General features: G+C 44.8%; 1 protein-coding gene across 2 annotated transcripts in view; it reads right to left on the bottom strand.

Annotated features, from left to right (window-relative positions):
* The window catches only part of GRM7 (glutamate metabotropic receptor 7), a 548,127-nt gene that overhangs the window by 241,630 nt on the left and 293,565 nt on the right, over nucleotides 1-12,932 (bottom strand). For both annotated transcript variants that reach the window (XM_040995106.1, XM_040995108.1), the window contains exon 4: nucleotides 11,228-11,382. In XM_040995106.1, the coding sequence (XP_040851040.1) occupies nucleotides 11,228-11,382 (155 nt within the window). The remainder of the gene's footprint in view (nucleotides 1-11,227; nucleotides 11,383-12,932) is intronic.

The raw sequence follows: 12,932 nt of genomic DNA, 5'->3' as shown, positions 1-12,932 counted from the left end.
CTCCACGCACCAGCAGCACAGTGAAATGTCAGAACACATGATCTGTTCCCTCCTGAAACTTAAATACTAGGGACTCAGAAAAAACATCTGTATCAGGAGATACGTAAGCATTGTGGTGAAAACAAAATACGGGTGTCCTTGGGGAATTATGATGGAAGGAGGGGTGTCAGCAAAAAAAAAAATTAGAAGAAACATCTCGGGCAAAGAGGTCATAAGTAAAGGCTAAACACTCAACACATGTTCTGTACAGATGTGGTGTAAGTCTGTCTACCCACAGCCCCAAAGCCAGACCAGCAACCCCGGTGCTCAGGAACACGGGGAGAGGGGTCCCAGAGTGCACCTCCTGAGCATGGGGTGCTCCCGTGAGGGGCAATGAAAACCCGCCATCTCTCCACTTTGTCATTTCCAAGGTCCAGACCCAATGTCATGCAGATCACAGAAGACATATTATCCTTGCTCTGCAGAAAGCGAAAGACACGACAAAGCTATCACAATGGTGGGTGTGTAAAGCAGACAGCAAGTCAGACAGGTTACATACATGCAGTCGCACACAGGACAGAATGCCAGCTAGAGACACAAAGAAGAAAATAATGACAGGGACAGATGTGGCCTGGGCAGGTACAGTCGCTACCTCCGATGCAGCTTCATGTCCCAGCTGACACACTTCCTGCCTGGCTCCCTGCTCATGGTCCAGGGAAGCAGCAGGGGATGGCCCAAGTGTCTCCCAGGCTCTTGGCACCGGTTTGCCCCAGTCCCCAATGTCATGTGCATGTGGAGAGAGGCAGAGAGCAAGAGCAGGGCAACATGATCCCAGTCTGCCTGCCTGCATGCTCTTCTCTATTTCTTGGCCTGCAAGACAAATGAGAGCTGGCCCGGCATGATAACCAGGGCCTAAATCCTCACCTTGCATCCACTGGAATCCCATATGGGCGCCAGTTCATGTCCCGGCTGCCCCACTTCCCATCCAGCTCCCTGACTGTGACCTGTGAAAGCAGCCAAGGACGGCCCAAAGCCTTGGACCCTGCATCTGTGTGGGAGACCTGGAAGAAGCTACTGGCTTCTGGCTTTGGATCAGCTCAATTCTGGTCATTGCAGCCACTTGGGGAGTGAACCAGTGGATGGAAGATCTTTTGCTGTATCTCCTTCTCTCTGTATATCTGCCCTTGCAATAATAAATAAATCAATAACAATTAAAAGATTATGTTGATACATATTATGAAGCAGTTTGCATTGATGTCAAATGTTTTTTCAACAAAATGAATCCATCTCTTAACTCCGTTTTCCCCAAATGGGTTGCAGTGCCTTTGTATGTCCATCCAGAATAACATTCCCTCTTCTCCAAGCACATACCCTCCTCCGTGAGCACAGTCCTGCAACTTTTCTTTACTGTCTCCAGCTGCCTGTCCTTGTGGCCCTGTCTCTGTCACAATGCATCTCCTTCTATCTCCCTTCTCCAAATGTCCCTCTCAACTCGATACAACCCTCCTGCCCTCCTCTCTGGGTCCACCCCAGGACTCCCTCTGGCTCCCTCTGAAGATCCTTCCTCCACATCTTCTCTGTTCTCTAAATAATAGAATCTCATTAACAATATGCTAATTAATTAATTAAATCTCATTAACTAACAAAATACTGCCTTGGAACACCTTCATCATTGAGCTCTTGAAAGAACAAAAAAACAAATCTGAGAGTCTGGGCCCAGCACGATAGCCTTGCAGCTAATGTCCTCGCCTTGAACACACCAGCCATCAGGGAACACAGGGCCACCTTTAAAGACTCAGAGCTGGTGGGTTTGTGGTGACCATTCACACCCAGGGCTGTTCCACCCATGGCGCTTGTAAAGTCAGCTGAATGATGCAGGTCACAGTGGACTACCACAAACTAAACCACACTGCAGCTCGAGCGGCAGCTGCTGACCTTGAGCTGACGTCATCCACAGAGGAGACTAAACCCATCCATGCCACAAGGCTGCACGAGCAAGGTTACTGCCATGATCATGCAAATTAGCCTTTTTCCCGTAAAAGACTGACAAGAACTGCATTACTGAACTTGAACTATGGTTATGCAGCAAGGTGGAGGAATCCACCATGGGGGGAGGGATATGGGGAGGGGTGGGGGGAATCCCCAGCGCCTATAAAACTGTACTACATAATACAGTGTAAGCAACAATAAAAGACTGACAAGAACCATTTGTTTTCCCATAAGACAGATAGTAGCACAGAAAAAACAGCATGATAGCGTAACTCCAGTTATGGAAATTTTCCTTCTATCTGCCATCATGTGTTTATATTATTTAAAATCTCATTTTTACATTTTGACATAGGTAAGCCGACAGACATATTTAACCTGGTGGATTGCTTCCCAAGCACTTGAAGTAGTTGGATCAGGCCAGGTGGAAACTGGCATCTTGTCACTCTACATGGGTCACTCACACACTCAGATCTCATACGGGTGTAGATTTGTGTCCTAGCTGCTCCACTTCTCATCCAGTTCCCTGCCTGTGGCCTGGGAAAGCAGTCGAAGATGGTGCAAAGCTTTGGTCCCTGCACCTGCTTGGCAGCTCCTGGCCATTACAATTCAGATCAACTCAGCTCCAGCCTTTGTGGTCACTTGGGGAGTGAATCAATGGATGGGAGATCTTTCTGTCTCTCCTTCTCTTTATAAACACACTTAATTATCTAATCATTTATCCATGACATAGAAAAGAATCTCAAGAACCATATTTCCTTTTAAAAATATTTGCACAGTTAATTTCAAGGAAATTTTGTCTTTATTTCATGGCTGACCCTGTGTGTAACATCCTTGGTTTCCTCCTGGGAACGGCATAGCAATGTAGGCACATAGGGATCAGACAGAGCCAAAGCGTGACATAGGCCACCTGCATCTGTGTGAACAATGTTAGGGCTGAAATAATCAGCCAGAGATTACAACGTTTCTTGGGATACCCTAAGCAAATGCCAATGTGCTGAGTTTTCCTTAGTTTGTAGCTAGGACACCCCATAAAATTGAGTTTAAGCCATCAGACATTTTTACTGCCTAAATTATTTCAAAATAATCGAAGTCCCTAGGGTAAGAATATGTAACTCTCAGTGCAGAATGATTGGCTTTTGGCAGGTTGTGATGAACAAGGCAAAGGAAGTGCCATAAACACGAGTGGTAACTACGGTTTCAAGTGAGGACAGTTCTGTCCCACTGCATTGTTCAGTAAAGACAGAAAAATTACATAGTGGAGAGATCACGAGTGGCTATCAAAATAGACCTGTTTCCTCTGAAGCAAAATTATCTGGTTCTCTACTTTGGAATTAATAAGAGGTCAGATTCTGTATCCATCCAATTCATCACACAGCTGAACTCTGTGATATGTACACACACAAAGGTCATGAGGAAGTTAATAAAAACGCAATTCAAATTTCAAACCCATTAATAGCATCATTAATATAACTTCAAACTCTGAAATATTTATGACAGCTCAAAGTATAGATAATCCTTCCTAATTCCACCTGTACTGAACAGCTACATGACTCTGTGCTAGGTGACCTTCAATTGCCTCCTATCATGCTGATTTCCTTCATAACTTTTCTTATAATGGTCTAATAATGGCAACAAAAGCTTATCAAAGGACCTCCGTGACAGCAAGACATAAAGAAGATGGAAAAAGCACTAGGAAATGAGACATTAGCTGGAAAATGTACAAGAATATGAATTTCCCCAGTAAGACATGTTCTTCTCAAAGTAATAAAAGTTAATAGAGATCTTTTATCTTAACAAAATCAGCTTTAAATAGGAAGCCTAAGGAATTACATCTGTACAGCACTCATAAAACCAGTGTTATGAGGCACCCATGGTTTATAAACACAGTGGAGTGTATTTGTACAATGGAGTATTACGTAGCAATAAAAGAAAATATACCACTTTCTAATGCACCAGTAAGGATTCATTTCCAGAGCATCACGTGTTGTTGAAGAAGTTTCCCACTCTTGCACCTGAAGTGGCCCTACCCTGCCAGCCTGTGCACATGTACAAACGTAACACTCAAAGCCTTTGGATTCACTACTTCAAAACACAGCACACTAACATGGAGCATTGAACAAAAGCAGGAGGCTGACCACCACCTAGCGCAGGTGGTAAGCATCTCATCCGAGAATGGACAGAGGGATGGCCTCTCTGAGAACATACTGGAAATCAGCAGAGGGAGGGAACTCCCAGAGGCTGTATCATAAAATTAATAACTAAAAAAAGAAAGAAGTTGAGAGAATTCAATCCCTGTCCCAAACACGTGCTACAATAAAGTTAGAGTTTATAAAAATAAATAAATAAAGGAACCCAGTGAAGAGCTTGAAACAAAAGGCCCTGTTAAGGTCACGGTTTATCCCTATAGAACACTCCCCTTTTCTTCAGTTACATTTCTTCACTGCTAGCTACTTATTCATTAATTTTGGCATAAAAACACAAATTCACTGTTTCTTGGGATATGTTTTTGAAAAAGCCCACCCAACACAAAACTTATTAAATACATTTAAATATATTAATCTAACTTACAATGACTGAGACATGAGCCTACTGACAGCTGAAGAAACCTTTGCTTCCCCTCCAAGGACACTCAATGATGCTATACATTCATACACATCTATGAAATTCAAGAGCAATTGAAATCCACTGAGACATAAATAAAAGCTTATCTGCTCTGTATTTACTGAGCCAACTGTAACTTCTCTTTAAGACCGATCAATGGGGTTGTCAGTAAGCTAGAGTTCCTAAGGGTCTGGAGGTGAGTATGTGAGCTCCTGGGGCAACCACTCTGTAGGCAAAGGAGAGCTCCCTTTCAGCACCCAGGGCACTGTCTTCCTTGGGTTCTGCCCCATGGTTAGTGTACTCCCAAATGGTGAAGACACAAACTGGGTTAAGAAAGTAGCATTTGCCCAACAAAGAAGGATGACATGGCTTTGGACTGGGCTCTGAGAGGCATGTTTTAGCAGCAGGTGATCCAAAGAATCGGGCTTCTCCAAGGCTTAGGATATCTGTCGTATTCCCTTTTCTACTTCAATTTCCACGTATCTTGATTTCTTAGAGTTTCGGAATTTAGTCTTCAGCTCTCAAGTTTTCTTCTTCAGTCTCTCCTCTGCTAGTATCCCCTCATCCACTCATCGAAATGAATTCAAAAACCAAGACTGGCGATCTCAAGCTTTGTTCTCTTTCCATTTCATCTATTTCACTCTTGTTTACAGATCCTTGATATACCTCTGATTCATTAACTTCTCTCTCTCTTTTTTCTCCTGGCAGCTGTCCTTCAGGTTATGTTTATCTATAATGGGCAGGTGCATTCACGCACATGCACACACACATTTTTCCCCAGAAACAACCTCATTTGAATGCATTAAGAACAACAAAGGCTCTGGAGAACCTTCCAGTCCTAACCTTTCATTTCATGTATAAGAAAAATCAGAGTGCCAAAAACATCCCTCAAGCATATTGAGACAGCAGTTGATTGACGTGGGGCACCAGTGCTAGAATTTCTCCTGGTTAATCCAATACCCAGTGTAGGTAGCTCAGTTCTCATATTTGGAAATGCATTTGATGCTGACTGTAACACACACGCACGCACACTTTTTAAATGTTTAAATAGGTATAGACATGATACTTACCATTTGGGGACTCACATATTTCACTAAGCACAAATAGTCCCCAAACGCATCCGCCTTGCTGTGTAAGACAGGCTCTCACCCTTCCTTATATGAATGAGTAGTCCTCTGTTGTGTTCATACACATCACACTTATTTGTTGTATCCACAGAGAGTCATTGCTCAACCTTCTGATGTTGATTGTGGTGTTTCTAGTTAATATCCAACCCCCGACTGTCCTGTATACTGTTATCTTGGAGAAACACCAGCTACAATAAAGCCTTCTTTTGCTATGTTTTAAGTGAAAAGAAGACTTAGAAGTAGAATCAGAGAAACCCAAGCACAGATTTCTCCCAGGGTTTGTGCTGTCTTACGCTGCCCTGCTGTCTTATTCACAACTCAAATGGACAATTTGTCAGACGTTTCCAGAGCTTCCAAGTCTCTTTTCCTTAAAATATATTTTTTCTCCTTTTCTAATCACTTCTTTAATTTTTCAGTTGCAGCAAATTATTATGGTAACATTTATCACTGAAATCAATTTATTTAGAATAAAAAAGTGTGGTTTGATATTGGTTGCCCAGCTGCCACGTATAGCGCGTGTGAACACGGAGTGTCCCAGCACACACGCTCATTGTCAGAGTGAGTGCTTTCCTGTCGCTTTGCTGATCTGCCAGCTGGGGAACGGTAATGGCCAGTGACGTCCAATCAGAGCCCATCACACCTGACAGGAAATAAGCGGCTCCCTTACACAGGTCTTCAAAAGGTTCAAAAAAGCATGGCGTTTGAGTGATTGTCTTACATGCAAACAGACTTTGATTTCACTTTTCCAGGACTTGCTTGACACCCAGGTGTGTAAAGGAACTCAGTTGCTGTCACAATCTCTTTAGGAATTGAGGCTGCAGATTTGCCCATTCACTGTTGGCATTTCCTATCACTTGCTCAGGGCCAATCATCCGTAATTTAAATGCCACAATATTGAAAATGAGATGATGTCATCCCCCCACAGGTGCTCTTTCCACTCCCATGCTCTGCTCCCCTTCCACAGCCTGCTTGCTGAGTGGAACAATGTCCCCATCAGGATGGCTCAGAGCATCAGACAGCCTGCTTTGCCCTTCCTACTTCCTGGGGAGCAAAAACGGAGGTTTCTATACACAGGGGTGACATCCCACCTCCTGCCTAACTTACCCATTGCATCAGTTCCACAAAATAGGCTCTCAGATTCGAAAGGAAAGGCAAAACAAAAGAAAAGGGCAAGGGGTAACCTCAAGGGGGCAAAAGCAGGAATTTCACTTCACCCTAGCTCTGTTGAGTTTGGGAATTAAAATGTTTAGCTCATTGCTCTACTGAACATTTTTGGGGAAATCAAGTCACACACAAAGATCATTTGGAATGAGTATTTTCCATGTCTAGAGAAGATTTCAAATTCATATAAGTAGTCCTTTATCTACTCGGAGCACACAAAATATAACACAAGTTATTTTTCTTTCTCCCTGTCTCAGTAACTTTCAGGCTAGTCCTTAAGAAAAAGCACATTTAACAACCATATGAACAAGATATTTCCTCGTTTATGTTCTTCATCATCTGCTACCTTCGCATCAGAGACAAGATTGCCCCTATTTCTGGTCCTGATTCTCAGCTGAGGGTTCTCTGTGCGCCTGTTATGTGGCTGGAACTTAGAGCACCAATGAAAGGAACAGCACTTGACAGTGAGCATGCCATGTGTCAGGGCTCTCTTACGAAACACTGGAGGCCCACGAGGCACACACTGCACGGAAGCAGCACTGTGAGTCAAACCAGCATTTTCTTTCTTTCATGCATCTAGCAAAACTCTGTAACCTATGTGGAACATTCCAGGCCATCATGGAAGGTTAAAACAGGGCACGTGTAAATTGGAGACAGAAAAACACTGTTTTTAGACCTTCACAGCTTTTTCCTGGCTTCAGGAAAAAATACAGAAAGAATTCATTTGGTTTTGATTACAAATCACGTCCTCCTTCATAAAAACTGGCCCAAGAGTAGTTTTATTATTTATTAAATTTTGCCCGTGCCTACATATATTGCAGATTTAATTCGGGAATCCAGCTGTTCTCTAACCTATTTGAAAACTGTTGCCAATTGGGAGAGTCATTGTACTTAGCCTTGCAAATGCCTCTTTCATTACACCAGCTTCCTAATGTTCATGGCCAGGAGAGGCAAGCATGCTGTCCATGAGCCTCGTGGGCGGTAACCAGAGGATGGCCAAGCACACGACTCTCAGAATAGCACAGCATTTTGGAGGGTGAAGATTTGAGGGCAGCAGGGGCCGTCTCTCTGCAGACCAACTGGGGGGCTGGAGAGGTAGGCTGAGCAACCTCGTTAGTGGAACCACACACAGAGAGGACAATGCTAGGAGCCCCTGGCTGACCAGCAAGCAGAGGGAAAGGATGTGTCACACAAACGTACTGACTCTGGAGCTACGGGGGGGCTGCCAAATCCAGGAGATGCCCCTCAGACCTTCCCAGGATGCGGGGTAGCTAGCTAGCCACGTTAACCTTGCCAGGATGCAGTTTCCATTGAAAACATGATGCTCCTAGCTGAGCACACAGATTCCCAGCTTCTACAGATGGAGAGAAAGCCCTGGAAGAGCAGCAACGGAGAGAAAGCGAGCCCACAGAGAGCACGGAGCTCTGAGCATTTGGGCCACAGACAATTCATAGCTATCTCCTTGCACGTACAGAAGACAGCAGCCGAAACATGGGCTGGTGCTAAGCACGTGCAACATACGAATCTAAAGACCAAGTGTGCTAGTTGGTGACTGCTTTTCCTATTTATAGCGAAGGGCACAACATGACACAACAGAGTTAAAAAACAACAACAACAAGGATGTAGTAGAAGTGCTGGTGTTTGGATGAGCTTGTGCTTCAGCATAATCTAACGTGGAATAGCCACCGAAATCAAAACAAAAAACTTCCAGGCAGGAGAGCAAAGCATACAAGCCCCATGCAGGACACAACCAATCGCATAGATTTATTTTATGTATTCCATAGCTTCGTTGAGAGTTCCTAGGCCAACTGACCATCCTTATTTTCTCACTTTTTAAAGAGCAAGTGGTTTGCAGCCAGGATATGAATGCCCAGTCGGCTAGAAGTGTGCGGCAATCGAGTTGGAAGACAGGGCCGGCCAAGCCCTCAGCATCTTCTATGCTGCTCCAAGAAAATGCCCCCTTTCCCAAGTAGAATTAAAACACGTTGACTTCCCACCCAGCACTATTTTTAGTATTAACATTTCTCCTGCTGTTTTAAAGCTCAGGCACCACCACCCCCTGTCCCGACCCCTGCCGCCCCATGCCTGCGCGTCATGCTAGCTCAGGCACCACCACCCCTGTCCCGACCCCTGCCGCCCCATGCCTGCGCGTCATGCTAGCTCAGGCACCACCACCCCCTGTCCCGACCCCTGCCGCCCCATGCCTGCACGTCATGCTAGCTCAGGCACCACCACCCCCTGTCCCGACCCCTGCCGCCCCATGCCTGCGCGTCATGCTAGCTCAGGCACCACCACCCCCTGTCCCGACCCCTGCCGCCCCATGCCTGCGCGTCATGCTTGATTTTGTCAATTTTTGTGTCCTCATATACAAAAGAGAAACATTATTTTGTTTCAAAAAATTATAGTGCCTTTGAGATAACTCATAACTCACGTAAGATCCCATTCCTGAGTTTAGTGACCATGGAGAATGGGTCCTATAACTGCCACCCTATTCTTCACCTGCGTTCCTCCTCAAAGGATTGCCATTCTTGCACTTAGGCCTACTGCCAGTTACAAATTGTGTTTGTGTATCTGCAAGTTCCAGGGCAGAAACTTAGTGTTGAGAGACAATGATGCATGCCAGAAATATTCTAGACAGACACAAGCTATAACAGCAGGGGTCAGGTGGAGTACCAGAGATGCAAGTGGCTCATTCTGTCTTGGACGAGGTGCCAAGGTCAGGGGTACCAGAGTGGAGTACCAGGTGGAGCACCAGAGATGCAAGTGGCTCATTCTGTCTTGGACGAGGTGCAAAGGTCAGGGGTACCAGAGTGGAGTACCAGGTGGAGCACCAGAGATGCAAGTGGCTCATTCTGTCTTGGACGAGGTGCAAAGGTCACCAATTCCTCCCATGCAGAATTTCTGACTAAGCAGAAATTCCAGAACGGGACAGGAGCTCATCACCCTGATGTCTTCCTAATGTCCTGAGGGCAGGGAGACAGAGCTGGAGTGGGGTTTGCAATGGAATCAATGACCTGCAGTTTCCCCCAGCGCTTCTGCTCCTCTGTCCTTCAGTCCTTCAGCCCCACCTCTCCTGGGGCCTGTGTCCTGAGAGGTCCTCGTGCTGGGAGTCACTTCCTCGAAGAAGTCTTCCCCAAGTACAGCATCATCGTGGCACCTGCCTGGCTTCCCACCCTCCTGGATGCTCTGGATGGTTCTTACACAGCATGAGTGCAGTGACTTCCTGACCACTTTCACTCAGCTCCAAGTGTTTTCAAATTGAGCCTTACAGGTCCTTCTGTTTCCTCGATTCCTAGCACAAGACAAGGCACCTTATACCCAGAGTTAGAAAGTTGTCTCTCATTCCTGCAATCCATCTGCAAGCACATTGCAACACAGGGGACTTTTCCCTGGACATGTCTTGCCGAGTGAAATTAATTCAAACTTCCCAATGAAAACATAGGTGACTCATGGGATTTTTTATCTCCTCTGGATAACATGGAAAGCCAACAGTAGCAGACCACTATCTGATATGTTTGAAAAAGACTACACAGAACACATAGCCTTCTGGGGAAATTAATTAATTAGACTGGAGTGGAGAGAGAAAAGATGCAAGTGCAAATATTTGATCCTTTCTCAGGGGATAGAGTTCTACTTAATGTGCAGTGCATGTGTTAGGGATCTTTGGAGAGGAGACTCAACAGAAGCCAAACCCAAAGAGGAGGTCTACAGGCAGTGGGGGTCTCCACTCCCTGACAAAGGGTTTTCAAGACAAGTTTTCTTCTTTAAAAAACTCATTGCAATCAGCTTTGTTAGATCCGAAGGAACCCCATGAAACGCTCTCTGTACATCTGCCTCACAGCAAGTCCCCAAAGCAGCAAGGAAAGGAGAAATGATTTAAGAAGGCAAGAGAGGAAAGAGAATGAGGACCGATAGGAATGCAGTGCAAGATGGTCAGGAGATGCTGGGGAGGGGTGCTGTGCCTGGAGCTGCGGGGGGCCCTGCCCTGGAAGCGACCCAAGAAGGAAGCCAGCAGCTAGTCTCCTCTGGGGAAGCATTTTCTCTGACATTGCAGTGCAGGCACAGCTACTGAGACCTGCTATCGTTTCACTTCTTTTAACCATGATACTTACCTTTCAGAAAGCTCCATGCCAGGAAGGGAAGACAACAGTACATGCAAATCACACTATTATTATGAAAATAGCATGATGTCTTCCCAAGAGAAATACAGCCTTAAAAATACACCAGGTGTGGCTTCATTTGCATCTTATGAATACAAGTCTGAAACCACCTTGCATATATTATGTGTGAACACCAAATCCTCAAAGGAACACATGCTTTGGTGCACTGGCCAGCGCCTTAGCTAGCACTGCAGGTGCTAACAGCCATACCTTCCACGGTCGCTCGCTTGGGCTGAATGGTGATGGCGCCTTCTGCGATGTCCTCGTGTTGGTGCAGTGGGTTGATTTTGGCTCCCCAGCTGTCTGAGCCCACCCAGAGAAAGTGGCCCACTTGGTCCGCTCTCTTGGCTGCTGCAAGGATCTGCCTGAGGAAATGGACATGGAAAGCACATTACGCTAAGGGAACATGTGCTGAACCCATGCGCAGCAGGAAGCATGCCCAAGTGCCAGCTGTTCCTCTCCAGAAACTACACACCAATGCAGAGAAGTACCAGTGTTCACATCCCTGACAAGTATATCCATGCAGCTATGATATACCCCCAAAATATACATAATGCATACAAGATTTTTAAGAAAAAAAATATGAAAGTGTCATTAAGGAAGTTGTGTACTAGGAGCTGGAGACGCAAGTTAAGCACCCTGTAGGTGCAGGGTTTAGACAGGAGCATGAAGGGCAATGTCAAATATGACAGCAAACCCCGGCTCTTCACTTTCTTCCAGTTAGGAGATGGAACTGTTATTTATTTTTAAGGAGAAAAGAAAATGCATGCCCAATATTCTGAGAACATGAACCCTCAAATCATGAAAGCAAACTGGAGTGGGGAGCGCGAGTTGACTAAAATCAGTAGGTTTGTACATATACTTAGGAGTGCTCTGGGCATCTTCATCTTACAGAGGACCGGGAACATGGCACCTGTCATTGCAGGCAGACAGCAGATGTTCTGGAACACTGAGAATCACCTTCAAAAAAGTATAGATCCCAACACAGAGAAACAGTGTGACAGAGAGCCGTGTGCATACATGCCCAGAGCCCCGGCATCATGATCTGCAGAGGAGCCCTCCTCCACACACCCTGGGTGCGGCTGCCATAGTCGATCATAGAACGCCAGGAGCCGCACAGTGAGGACGATCTCTGGTGTCAATCAGAAAAGACAGAGGGAAATGAAAGGGAAAGTGGAACGAAAGAGAAACAGCAGACACATGGATCATCGAGCCAATTGCAAGAATAAGATACGAAGAAACTAAGAAACCACATCCAAAAACGTATGGCTATTCAAAATGTGGAATTAAAATCATGTGAGAAGAAACTGAAGGAAATTCTAGGATGTTAAACACTAAAAAGTTAGAGAATCAATTAAGAAAAGATAAAACATTTCTGGACCAAATGCAGAAGATCCATTCAGAGCAAATATGCATATATTTTGAAATCTTTTAACAAAAAACAAATTGTAAGCATACATTTCTAAGATAAATATCTCAATCGTAAAAACTATATATATGTATATGTGTATATATATGTATATATACATATGTATATATATGTATAATATATATGTATATATATAGTTTTTATGATTGAGATATTTATATCAGGAATTCATGAAAACACCCTGAACTAGCTTCAAGACAAAAATCAAGCTACACATTGAGAAATAGGAGCTGATATTCACCAATCTCTAAGTGACACTGTATTTCCATTTTTACAGTAAACGCAAAAATGATGACATAGCAATGACTTCAACCTGCCAATGAAAAGCAAGTTAAAAGATGAAGAAGGCAGAATTACAGGGGGAAAGGGGTAACAGAGAGAAGAGAGGAGAGAAAGAAGAGAGGGAAAAAGGAGAGTTGCATGCACTTGAGGGAGAATGTCCATTCATTGGCTTACTACTGAATTGGCTGCAACAAGTGGACCTTG

Source organism: Ochotona curzoniae, unplaced genomic scaffold (genome assembly GCF_017591425.1).
Source record: "Ochotona curzoniae isolate NIBS_2020 unplaced genomic scaffold, NIBS_Ocur_1.0 contig_908, whole genome shotgun sequence".
Lineage (NCBI taxonomy): Eukaryota > Metazoa > Chordata > Mammalia > Lagomorpha > Ochotonidae > Ochotona > Ochotona curzoniae.
Note: the sequence above shows the minus strand (reverse complement) of the source record. Positions and strands in the feature narration are given on the sequence as shown.